General features: G+C 60.7%; 1 protein-coding gene across 1 annotated transcript; it reads left to right on the forward strand.

The window, feature by feature from the left end:
• Nucleotides 1–459: 459 nt before the first annotated feature.
• PES1 (pescadillo ribosomal biogenesis factor 1) lies at nt 460–8381 on the forward strand. The gene is made up of 15 exons (XM_079322183.1): nt 460–900; nt 1262–1341; nt 1912–2065; nt 2142–2251; nt 3164–3335; nt 3965–4054; nt 5209–5325; nt 5461–5538; nt 5887–5976; nt 6130–6260; nt 6384–6509; nt 6604–6788; nt 6874–7028; nt 7400–7567; nt 7847–8381. The coding sequence occupies exons 1-15, from the start codon at nt 877–879 to the stop codon at nt 7931–7933; spliced, it is 1767 nt and encodes a 588-aa protein (XP_079178309.1). The 5' UTR covers nt 460–876; the 3' UTR covers nt 7934–8381.
• The last annotated feature ends 4087 nt before the right edge of the window (nt 8382–12468 follow it).

Below are 12468 nucleotides of genomic sequence, written 5' to 3' on the forward strand. Positions count from 1 at the left end.
TGTGGGGGTCCTGAGCCTCACGGGGTAAAACCCCTGCCAGGAGGGACGAGGAGTCCTGAGCCCCAGCAGCGGATCCCCGATGCCATGAAGGGATCCCGGGCAGCGCTGGGGCTCAGCTCCCCTCAGCCTGGGGGCACCCGAGCACCGGGGGCGGGCCCGGGGAATCCGCAGCCACCGAGACCCCCCCGTGCCCGGGTGTTCCCCAAACACCTCCGGCTGTGGGCCTCGCAGGACGGGCACCCCCAGGGCGGTGCCTGCGGTCGGTGCTGCGGCGCCAGGGACCACACGAGTGCAGGGATCCGCGGCCGCGACTCCGGTATGAGACCGGCCCCCGACCCAGGCCCGCCCCTCCTGCCTCGCTAGATCCCGGCATGCCACGCGCAGCCCCTCCAGGGTGTATGCCGGCATGGTCCGCGCCATATCTGCCTCGCTATATCCCGGCGTGCTCTGTGCCACACTGCCTCATTATGTCCCAGCATGCCCTGCGCAGCCCCGCCACCTCCTACGCTACTAGGCCTCGGTATATCCCAGCGTACTTCGCGCCATCCTCGCCTCGCTATATCCCGGCATGCCCTACGCGGCAGCGCAGTATCCCAGTGCGCTCTGCGCCTCAGGACCCCTGCTTCAAGGACTCTGGGCTGCCTGCGGCGCGCCTGACTGAGTCGCCTCCTGTCGCTTGCCCCGGCCCCCCCGCGCCGCTCGCTCTTCCCGCACCGCTCGTTCTTCCCGCGTTGTTCTCGGTGTCCGCGCTGCCCTCGTGCCGCGCGCGGGGCCGCTCCGGTGTGCGCAGGCCCGGTGGCGGGCGCAGGCGGGAGTCGGGCAGCGCGGGGTCCTGCGTAGAGCGGGGCACGTGGCGGCGGCGGCGGTGGAGGAACCATGGGTGGGCTGGAGAAGAAGAAGGTACCGGCCCCTTCCCGGCCGCTCCTTTTGGCCGCGGTCCCGCTCCTGGGGACTGTACCTGCCGCCCGGTGTCCTCCCGTGCCGTTCCTCCCCCTCCTCCCTGCCCCCTCCCGGTGTCGCTCCGTGCCTGCTTCCCCGTTCCGGTGCCGGTGTCGTGCCCCTGCAGCCCTTTCTGGTAGTGGTGCTCGCCCTCTCTCCCGGTGCCCGATTCCGCTCCTGCCCCCCGTGCTGTCCGTGCACGGTCTCCCCTTCCATCCCCGGCTTCCGTTTCTCCTCCCTGTCCATTTCCAGGGGTCCCGGGGCGGTTGCGGGGCCCCCTCGGCACCCCTGAGCTCCCCCCGACGCCTCCGTCTCTCTGCAGTACGAGCGCGGAGCCGCCACCAACTACATCACCCGGAACCGGGCGCGGAAGAAGCTGCAGCTGAGCCTGCCCGACTTCAGGTGCGCCCGGGACCCCCTGAGACCGCCCCTCCCCCTTCAGGTGCCCCTGCACCCTAAACTCCGCTCCCCTTCAACTCCCCCGGGACCCCCCCAGGGGAGCAATGGGAGGTGGATCCCGTGCTTGGTCTGTGGAGTGGCCCCGGGCCTCCCTAAACCGCTCCCCCGGGATCCCCGGCGCCCCTGAACTCCCCCCGGGACAGCCTAAGCCCCCCCACCCCTGCTCCCCGTCCCCAGGACCCCCCAGGGGGACTCGTGAACTACCCTGGGACCCCACAGCATTCCTGCCTCTCCCGAGGCGCCCCAGAACCCCTGAACTCTGTCCATCCACTGATCACCTCCTCAGCCTCCTGGGAGCCCCAGAACCCCCCTGGGGGAGCCGAGGGACTGAGCTCTGTGCTGGGGATTTGGGGTGGCCGTGGCACACCCTTGGGGTCATGGAACACTGTCCTGTGTGTCCTGGATTTCAGGCTGCCAAGTTTGGGGTTCCCCCTGCAAGGGCAGGGCCTGGGCTGTGCCAGGGGACACAGAGGGGCCGTGGTCCCCCTGTCCCAGCCCTGTCCCCATCCCCAGGCGCCTCTGCATCCTCAAGGGGATTTACCCCCACGAGCCCAAGCACAAGAAGAAGGTGAACAAGGGCTCCACCGCCCCCAGGACCTTCTATCTGCTCAAGGACATCAAATTCCTGCTCCATGAGCCCATTGTCAACAAATTCCGGGAGTACAAGGTGAGTATCCCAGGCGAGGGGCCCCTGGGGCTCAGCCTGTGCCCCAGAGCCCCCACGTGCTCCTGTCCTGCCCCAGGTGTTCGTGCGGAAGCTGCGCAAGGCGTACGGCAAGAGCGAGTGGGGCACTGTGGAGAGGCTGAAGGACAACAAACCCACCTACAAACTCGACCACATTGTCAAGGAGAGGTGAGGCAGCCCTGGCTGAGCTTCCTGGAGCATCTACCACAGCACAGGAGGGGCCTGGAGCTGCTGAGAGAGTCCAGAGGAGGCCACAGAGACACTGCAAGGGCTGGAGCCCCTCTGCTCTGGAGCCAGGCTGGGAGAGCTGGGGGTGCTCACCTGGAGAGGAGAAGGATCCAGGGAGAGCTCAGAGCCCCTGCCAGGGCCTGAAGGGGCTCCAGGAGAGCTGGAGAGGGACTGGGGACAGAACACAGGGAATGGCTTCCCTATGGATAGAAAAGATATTGGGAAAGAATTGTTCCCTGGGAGGGTGGCAGGCCCTGGCACAGGGTGCCAGAGAAGCTGTGGCTGCCCCTGGATCCCTGGCAGTGCCCAAGGCCAGGCTGGATGTTGGGGCTTGGAGCAACCTGGGGTAGTGGGATGTGTCCCTGGCCATGAGCTTTAAGGTCCCTGCCAACCCAAACCATCCTGGGATTCTCTGATCTTTCATCACATCTGTTCGTCTTTGGGGATTCACCACTGTGTGTAATTTCTGGGGTTATTGGTGGAATTTTGTGTTTCTGGGCTGGAGAAGAAGGAATGGGAGCAGGGAATGCTTAGCCATCCTGGATAGCTCCAGGAAAACACAGTGAACTCTCCTGCTCTTTCTGTGGGGTATTTTCCTCAGAGGGCTGGTGAGGGATTAATGCTGCCAAGGCTTTAGTGAGTTTGGTGACAGTGAGTAAGGACGGGACACAGGAGGGAGAAAACCCCATAATCCTTTTGGGTCTGTTCCTAAATCAGGATATTCCATCATTTTCTGACCAGCTCTGCTGGAATGTGGAGATGGATTCTCAGCTGGCGTCTCCCCCAGCCCCAGCAGCTTTTGCAGGACTCTGTGGCTGGCTGTGACCCCCCCTTGTCCCCCCCCGGGCACAGGTACCCCACGTTCATAGACGCCCTGCGGGACCTGGACGATGCCCTGTCCATGTGCTTCCTGTTCTCCACCTTCCCCCGCACGGGCAAGTGCCACGTGCAGACCATCCAGCTGTGCCGGCGCCTGGCCGTGGAGTTCCAGAACTACGTCATTGCCTCCCGCTCCCTGCGCAAGGTGAGCCTGCCTGGGGCACTGGGGCTGCCCACTGGGAGCCACTGGGATGGTGTGCCTGGGGCTGGCCACTGGGAGCCACTGGGATGGTGTGCCTGGGGCTGCCCACTGGGAGCCACTGGGATGGTGTGCCTGGGGCTGGCCACTGGGAGCCACTGGGGTGGTGTGCCTGGGGCTGGCCACTGGGAGCCACTGGGATGGTGTGCCTGGGGCTGGCCACTGGGAGCCAATGGGATGGTGTGCCTGGGGCTGGCCACTGGGAGCCACTGGGATGGTGTGCCTGGGGCTGGCCACTGGGAGCCACTGGGATGGTGTGCCTGGGGCTGCCCACTGGGAGCCACTGGGATGGTGTGCCTGGGGCTGGCCACTGGGAGCATTGGGATGGTGTGCCTGGGGTGGCCACTGGGAGCCATTGGATGGTGTGCCTGCGGCTCTGGGCACTGGGGCTGGGTACTGGGAGCCACTAGGATGGTGTGCCTGGAGCTCTGGGCACTGGGGCTGGGCATTGGGATGGCACATCACAGATCCCACTGGGGTCTGGCACTCCCTGAGGAGCCTCCTGCCAGGGGGGAGGGTGACAGTGATGGGAACAGCAGCCATCCTCCCACTGAGCCTTTGCTCTGTCCTGCCAGGTGTTCCTCTCCATCAAAGGCATCTACTACCAGGCAGAGGTGCAGGGACAGCCCATCACCTGGATCACCCCCTATGCCTTTGCCCACGACGTGAGTACCTGGGAAGAGCCTGGGGAATCACCAGGGAAGGGGTGAGGAACCATCCTGGGGCAGATGAGGCTGTGCCCAGCCTGTGGAGAGAGCACAGGGCCTGGCTGCAGAGGCACGTGGGGACACAGCCGTCTGTCACCTCGGGATCCCCTGGGGCTGTCTGTACCAGTCTCCCCAGTCCCTCATATCCTCAATCATTAATGTGCTCCTTTATCAGCCATTAAAGATTAACCTGTGGGAGCGAGGCTGGTGGAGGGAAGGGAAGGGATGAGTCAGATTCTGCAGCCTCCCCAAGGGGATTCTGCTGTGTACCTCAGGCAGCAGGGCAAGGGTAGATTCCCCACTCTGCTGGGTCAACTTCCCTGAGCCTTTGCAGGAGATCACAGGCACAACGGGGTCCTCTCCATTCACTCCTGGGATTTCCAGGGCTGGGCACAGTTGGGTTGAGGCTTTATGGTTTTATGGTTCTGAATCAGAATGTTTTGAGAAGGAACCTTAAAGCCCATCCCATTCCATCACTGCCATGGGCAAGGACACCTTTTCTGTACCAGGTGGCTTCAAGCCCCATCCAGCCTGGTCTTGGACACTTCAGGATTGGGGCAGCTACAGCTTCCCTGTGCCAGGGCCTCCTCTACCCTCACAGGGAGGAATTCCTTCCCAATATCTCACCCAACCCTGCCATCTGTCAGGGGGAAGCTATTGCCCATTGTCCTTGTCCTGCTTTTGCCCATCTCTGCCATACCCTGCACTCTTCATCTTGCAGAGTTGGAATCCCTGGACCAAACTCCAAGGTCCTCATCCATGATGGGATCAAGTGTTCCATGTACCCAGGCATAGGAAGGGGTGGCAGCAGGGCACTGGGGGAAGCCTGCAGGGTTCTCCCTGCCCAGGGACTGGTGGTGGCTGTGACAGCTCTGCAATTGGGGCATGTCTAGGTTGGATTTTAGGAAAAGGTTCTTCCCCCAGATGTGCCAGAGCTCCAGGAGCGTTTGGACAGCGCTGCCAGGGATGGACAGGGCAGGGACAGGGGCTGGATGATCCTGGGGGTGCCTTCCTAAATGGGGATATTACGTGATTCTCCTCCCTGGGGATGGGATGGGCTGGGTAGAGGGCGGTCCTTTATCTCTGTGTCGCCCCATCCCGTGTGCTGGCAGCACCCCACAGATGTGGATTACCGGGTCATGGCCACCTTCACTGAGTTCTACACCACTCTCCTGGGCTTCGTCAACTTCCGCCTCTACCAATCCCTGAACCTGGTGTACCCCCCCAAGGTGAGGCCACCACCCCGGGCTCATGTGCCCCCCCCGGGTGGTGACAGCCTGGATTGGTGGGAGGGAGGGTGGAAATGAGGGATTTTTGGGATGTCTATTTATGGGAGCTGCCTCCACTTCCCTTTTCCTTCCCAGATTGACAGCCAGGCTGAGGATGAGCTGAAGCCTGCAGAGGGCAAGGAGTATGCCATGGATTCAGAGAGCTACCTGGAGGTGAGGGACGCTGCTGGCATTGTGACCCATGGGGACACTGTGGCCTTCGTGTTCTGCTCACAGCCCTCCTGGTGTGGCACTGAAGGACAGAACCAGATCCCTACAGGGTGGAGGGGGCTGATCCAAACTCTTGTAAGGCAGATCTGGGCTTGGCCTTGGGCACCACCAGCCTCCCCCTGCATGGACAGGGGCCCCCCAGAGTCCCATACTGGGAGTAGTGCTGGGAGGAGGCTGAATTCTGTCTAGTCCCTTGTTTCTTCTGGCCTCTTGCTGTGAGAAATCCCCTTCCCCCATGGGGCTGCCCATTTTCCCACCCCCTGGATGTGACTCTGTGTTCTCTGCCTGCAGAAACTCTCAGGTCTGAGCGCCAGCCTGGCCCGGGCAGTGGCTCCAACCCACGAGGATGAGGTGGAGATGGATGAATTCCCTGTGGAGGGGGTAAGACCCTGGTTGGGGGGCTCATCCCTGGGATCCTTAGTGGATCCTGTCGTGTCCCCAGGTTTGGGGACAGCTCCTGAGACTCTCCTTTGCCAAGAGGGACTTGGCAAGAGCTGTGTGTGGGGAGGAGGCTGAGGGCTTTGCTCTGAGCAGGAGACAGCAGAGCTGATGGATGCCAAGAAGAAGGAGCAGGAGGATCTGGAGAAGCACAAGAAGCTCTTTGAGGGGTTGCGCTTCTTCCTCAACAGGGAGGTGCCCCGGGAGCCGCTTGCCTTCGTCATCCGGTGCGTGTGGGCCAGAGAGCCTCGGCAGCCCTGGCCTCCCCCTCTGGCAGGAATTTTGGGGGCAGCCCACCCGATGTCCTGTGGGTGTCCTGCTCCCTGACCCCTCAATGGCATTGCCCACAGGTGCTTTGGTGGCCAGGTGTCCTGGGACAAGTCCCTGTGCATCGGTGCCACCTACGACGCCACCGATGCATCCATCACCCACCACATCATCGACCGGCCCCGCCTGGACAAGCAGGTGGTTGGCAGGTGGGTGAGGCAGGGGGGCCCTCCCCAGAACAGCCATCCCAGAGCTGTCCCATGGGCTCCAGAGCCTGAGGTGGGACCCCTCTGCCTTTCCCAGGTACTACCTGCAGCCCCAGTGGGTGTTTGACTCAGTCAATGCCAAGCTGTGCCTGCCCGTGGCCGATTATTTCCCTGGGGTGCTGCTGCCCCCGCACCTTTCGCCCTTCGTGACGGAGAAGGAGGGTGACTACATTCCTCCTGAGAAGCTGAAGCTGCTGGCCCTGCAGAGGGGAGAGAATCCAGGTGCTGGGAGATCTTGGAGGGGTTTGGGAGCTGGGCTGTGCCTGCTCCAGAGCATCCCAAGGGTAACCGTGGTGTCTCCTTGTAGATGAAGAGAGTGAAGAGGAGGAGGAAGAAGAAGAGGAGGAAGAGGAAGGTGACAATGACAAAGAGGAGGAAGAGGAAGATGAGTCTGAAAAGGAAGAGGAGATGAAATTACAGAAGATGGAAGAGCAGAAGACTCAGAGCACTCAGAGCAACAAGGTGGGAGCCCATGAAGGCAGCTTCAGTGTCCCTGTCCCTGCTGAGGGGTGCTCCTGTCCTGGGACCAGTGGAAAATTAAAACAGTCATGGAATGGTTTGGCTTGGGAGGGGTCTTAAGGCTCATCTTGTTCCACCCTCTGCCATGGGCAGGGACACCTCCCACTGTCCCAGGCTGCTCCAAGCCCTGTCCAGCCTGGCCTTGGACACTTCCAGGGCTGCTCCTGGCCCCACATGATGAGCTGCAGCTCCCATCCCTGTCAGGGCCTGGAGCTGTGGCTCTCCCTAGCCTGCAGGGAAAGGGCTGGAAATGCCTCTGTCCCTGTGGAAGGAGAGTGGGTTCCTGGGATCCTGAGCTCCCTGGCTCCCCACAGGCCCTTCCTGTGAAGGTGACAGCAGGGAAGGTGCGAGTGGAGGACAAGCAGCGCCTGGAGCAGGAGCAGCAGAGTGAGGAGAAGCGTTTGGCCATCATGATGATGAAGAAGAGGGAGAAGTACCTCTACAAGAAGATCATGTTTGGGAAGAAGCGTAAAATCCGTGAGGTACGGAGACTGGGCCCCCACCTGCATCCTGGGATGGGCTCTTCCCAAACCCACCCGCTCCCTCCACTCTTCCCTGTCCCTGGTGAAGGTGTGGAGGTCCCTCCCATTGTCCCCAGGCTGGGGCAGAGCTCCCTGTGCCCCCTCAGGGCCATGGCTCCTGCGGGCCTTTATCCATATCCCACCCCTGGTCCCGGGTCCATCCTCCACATGCACCTGGAGCTTGGGTGGCACTGAGGGCTTGCAGCCCCTGTCCTGCTCTGACTGGGAGTCTCTCCTCAGGCCAACAAGCTGGCTGAGAAGAGGAAAGCCCACGATGCAGCCCTCAAGGAGCAGAAGAAGAAGAGCAAGAAGGCACGACAAGTGTGATGAGCCCGGTGGCTCCTGGATGGTTTTCCACTTGATTTTGGGTGAAAAACCTTTGGCTTTGCTCCTGGGACATAAATGCTGTATTTGAGAGATCTCCCATCTGTAAATACACCTGCTGCTCTGCCTTTCCCCTGCTCCCCTCTGCAGAATGGGTGTTACAAGGACTGTCCTGTCCGTGCTGCTGCCGCATGTGTGAGGAAGGAGAGGCCAAGGAGAGCTGTGGGATGGGTCCGTGTGGATTTGCACAGCCCTGGCTCCAGGAGCTCCCTGGGGCAGAGGAGTGCAGAGCCTGGAGCTGCTTCCCAGTATCCACAAGAAAACCATATTTCCTTGTATTTTTTTTTTTTAAGTAAAGGATGTGATGTTTTCCTGCTGGTGGTTGTTGTCTGCTCCTTCTGCCTGGGTTGGGGGAGGCTCCTCAGGGGGTCATGTGGATGGATGTGCAGATCCAGGGCTGCTGATCTGCTGGATGTGTTCCTGGCATCAGCAGTTATCTGTCAGTGCTGGGTTTTCCCCCAAAAACACCCTGGAGACAGCACAGCTGGGACAAGGTGTCTCATGGAGTTCATGGGCACACCTTTGCCCCCAAACATGGTGAAGGCTCTCTCACACTGAGGAATTTTTGGAGGACAGCCCTGGCACTGCTGTGGTGACACAGAGAGGATCTGGGGAGTGACAGCCCCTGGAAGGGAGTGAGCTCAGACAGGGAACAGCTGGGGACACCCAGCTCAAAGGCCTTGCAGATTTAGTTTCTTTTCCTAGATCTTTTTTTTTTTTTTTTTTGGCTTGTTTCTTGTTACTGTTTCCATTCTCCCCCTTTGTTTTCCATTTTTTTTCCCTTCTTTCTTTTTTCCCTTCTTTCTTTTTTCCCTTCTTTCTTTTTTCCCTTTCCTTATTTTCTTTGCTTTCTTTCCCTTCTTTCTTTCCCTTTTTTTTTCCCGTTTTCCCCTTTTCTCTTTGAGTTTTTCCCTTTTCCATTTTTCTTTTTATTTCTTATTTCCTTTTTTTTTTTCATTTTATTTTTCCCCTTCACTCATCCCCCTCTTTTTTTTTTTCCTTTCCCCCTCTTTTCCTTTCTCCTCTCCCCAGAGGAGCAGCCGCCCCTGGTGCAGCCGCAGGGCCGGGGCTCCCCTCAGAGCAGGAGGCCCCGAGCAGGGCCTCAACCCCAGCTCCAAACAAACAAACTGCAGCTCCAAACAAACAAACCGCAGCTCCAAACAAACAAACTGCAGCTCCAAACAAAGCAACCCCGGCTCCCAAAAACCCCGGCTCCCTACCAGCAAAGCCGGGCTCCAAGCAAAGCCGAGCTCCAGGCCTCCCTCACGGGCCGGGCAGGGCCGGGGCTGGTGGCCACAGACCGGTCCGGCCGCCCGGGGCTCCTGTGGCCGATCAAGGCGCGTGTCCAGCCAAGTGTGACCCCTCAGAGCCGCCACCTCCCCTCAGAGCTGCCTCAGGATCCGGAGCTCCCTCAGGATCCCCGGTTCCGGCCCTCCCGCCTTTCAGTGAGTGCTGCTTTGTGCCCCCAGCTCGGGTGGGGATGAGGTGGTGGAGCCCTCCTGGTCACCCCCCCCGTGGGATTGGGACATGGTGCAAGCGGGAAATGGGGTGTTGTGGTTCCTGGTTCTGTCATGGCTGTCCCCAGGCTGTCAGCATTCCATGGTTGAGCTGCCACTTTCCGGCCACTGCAGCTTGCTTCTGCCTGGAAACCCTTTACAACCCGTTCCCCAAAATACAGGAAACCTGGAAACACTTTGTGACCCATTCCAAAAAACAAAACAAGGGGGAAACCTGGAATCTCTTCATAACTCACCCCCATAAAAGGGGAAACCTGGAATCTTTTTGTCACCCATCCCAAAAAAGAGGGAGAAACCTGGAGTCAGGGAGAGGTGCCCTGCAGAGAAGGGGTGGGACAGCTCCTTGCTCCCACACCACCAATTCCACAATTCCTGTGACTGTAATCACTTGTCTTCACCCCTCTGTTGCAATGATGATGGTGATGGTGATGGTGATGATGATGATGAAAACTGAGGTGTTCTGGCTTTTCCTGATCCTGGAGGGTTGTGCAGGTTACCCTGGTGTGGGAACTGGTCCTGATGAGGTCAGGCAGGATGGGGCAGCTGTGAGGGATAAGGCAAGAGCTGCCAGCTCACTGCAAAGTGATGTCCCTAAATCCTGTAGGGACAAGCTCTGAACCCCAAACACCTCCAACATTGGTGGTAAGTTCCAGGCATGGCCAAGCTTGGGGACCCAACGCTGACCCACCCCTTTAGTGACAGAGCCCTGGATCTGGGGGCAGCAGGAAGAGCCAAGGCTGGATCCAGGAGCACAAGAGCCCCTTTTTCACCCTGCCACATTCAGGGTGATGGGCCAGCGACAGGGCTGAGCCCTCCTGCTGCAGACAGAGCAGTTGGCTGCTGGGATTAGAGGAGAGTGGAGAGGCTGGTGGCACTATGGCACAGTTGTCACACCAAGGTTAGAGATGCCAGAATATTGCTGTCATAAAGGCCATAAATCCATGGAAACCTAGTGGGAGGGAGGAAGGAGGGCGGGGAAGCTGCAGGAGAATGAAGAGCTGACCGTGCACGGAGTGAGCGAGCTCCCCAGACCCCAGGTGAGCTCTGGCTGCGGGAGGAGGTCGGCGGCTGGCCAGAGGTGGGTGCCACCGCCCAGGGACAGCCACCGTGCGCAGGGCTGCGGGGCCGAGCCGGGCTGGTGGCGAGGAGCCGAGGGGCCGGCAAGCGGGGCCCGCGGGGACAATGTCCCCGTTGAGGCCGCGGTCACAGATGAAGACAAACGTCCCCGTTGTTCCCGGCGCGGGCTGAATGGCTCCTCTGTGCCCGGCAGTGGGTGGGGGCCGGGCGGCTCGGGGTGGCCGCAGGCACCCAGGGCCGGCCCCGGGGAGCCGGGCAGTGCCCGGCCGCAGCCCCGCGTCCCCCCGCCAGCCGCTCCCACTCCTGTCCCGTTCCCCCTTCCCAGGCCGGCGATCCCGGTGATGCCGTAAACACCGCGGTGCAGTGGGGAGGCTTTGGAAAAGCCGGCATTTGAGGGGAGCTGCCCGGGAAGAGCTTATTCCATGTCGGAGCAGCATCGGCACCCCCGCCCCGTGCCGCCCGCTCCCCTGGCAGCCCGGTCAGCACAGGAGAGCAGAGGCACGGCCCAGAGCCAGCGGTGCAGGCAGAGGAAAAGGTGATGGGTGCTGGGCGAGTGGGGGGGTCGAGATGCTTGGGAGAGGTGGTGGGGTGCTTGGAGGGTGGCAGGATGGTAAGGGGACTGCGGGATGCTTGTTGGATTGCTTGGGACACAGTGGGATGCTAGAGGGGCAGCAGGATGATAACGAGGTAGTGGGATGCTTGAGGGGGTGTTGGGATGCCTGCAGGGTGTTGGGATGCTGGGGTGGCAGTGGGATGTTCAGGAAGCAGCTCTGTGGAGCAGAATGATGGGGGAGTTGCACACCTATGGGGCACAGAGGGGACAGGGGGGTAGGAAGTACCATGCCTGTGTGGGAGGGGGCCTGTGGAAAACAGTGTGTCCATGGATTTGTGGGACCAAGAGCAAGCAGGTGTATGGCAGGGACTTGGCCCTAAAAAAATGATCCCGTAGGGAAAACCCAGAAGCAGCATCTGGGATGCCCCCAGGGAGATGGGGAGCTGCTGGGACACGGAGCTGCGTGGGCTGGGGGTAACTCTTGAGGAAATGGTGGGTGCAGCCGTGTTCTCCAGCTGGGCATCTCAGCCGGCTGGCGCCGCAGCCAGCCCCCACCCGTGGGAGCCCCAGGAGAGCACCCAGCGCTCCAGGTTTCTCCTAACGAACTATTAATAATTAAGCTGCTCACTGAAGGCAAAGTCAATAGAGTATTTGGCTGGGACGTGTTTGCCAGAACCACCCCAGGGAGGAAGAAAGGGTGGAGCGAAGCATCCCCTTGGCATCCCAGAGCTCCAGAGTGGGGTGTTGTGTGGTCCTGGGCGCCTAGTAGGATCCCACAGGGATCTGTCAGGATCCACTGGGACCCATCTGGACTCACTGGGATCCATTGGGACACATCAGAGGGGTTCATGGTACCATTTCACCCACTCCTGAGCTGGTGCCAGCTCCACTCCTGCCTGGCAGCACCCACAAAAGTGGGTGTCTCCCCAGCCCTCTCCGGTGGCTTTTCCAGGTGGTGACTGTGATGGAATCACAGCCACCGCTTAAAACCGAACTCCAGCTGCTCCTGGGCACATGGGGACCCTCTGGCATTCCCACCCACACGGTGGTTTTGGGATACAGTCAGAGCCACCTGCTCCCTCCGCGCTGACACCGTGCCCCCCCACACCCACATGAAAACCACTCGGGAAGAGGCTGGATGCACCAGCCCTGCCTGATCCAGTGGTCCCGGCTCCAGGGGAAGTGGGGGGCACTTGGATGAGCTTTTCGGGTGCTGCAGGTGTTCCTCTGCCAGCTCCCCCCCTGTCCGCGGCTGTGCCCAGCACCCGGCCGCAGCCCGGGGCTCCGGTTGCATTTTCCATTCATTATTCATCGAGCTGGAAATCTCGGCA

The sequence above is a fragment of the Erithacus rubecula genome (genome assembly GCF_903797595.1).
Source record: "Erithacus rubecula genome assembly, chromosome: 19".
In the NCBI taxonomy this organism is placed as follows: domain Eukaryota; kingdom Metazoa; phylum Chordata; class Aves; order Passeriformes; family Muscicapidae; genus Erithacus; species Erithacus rubecula.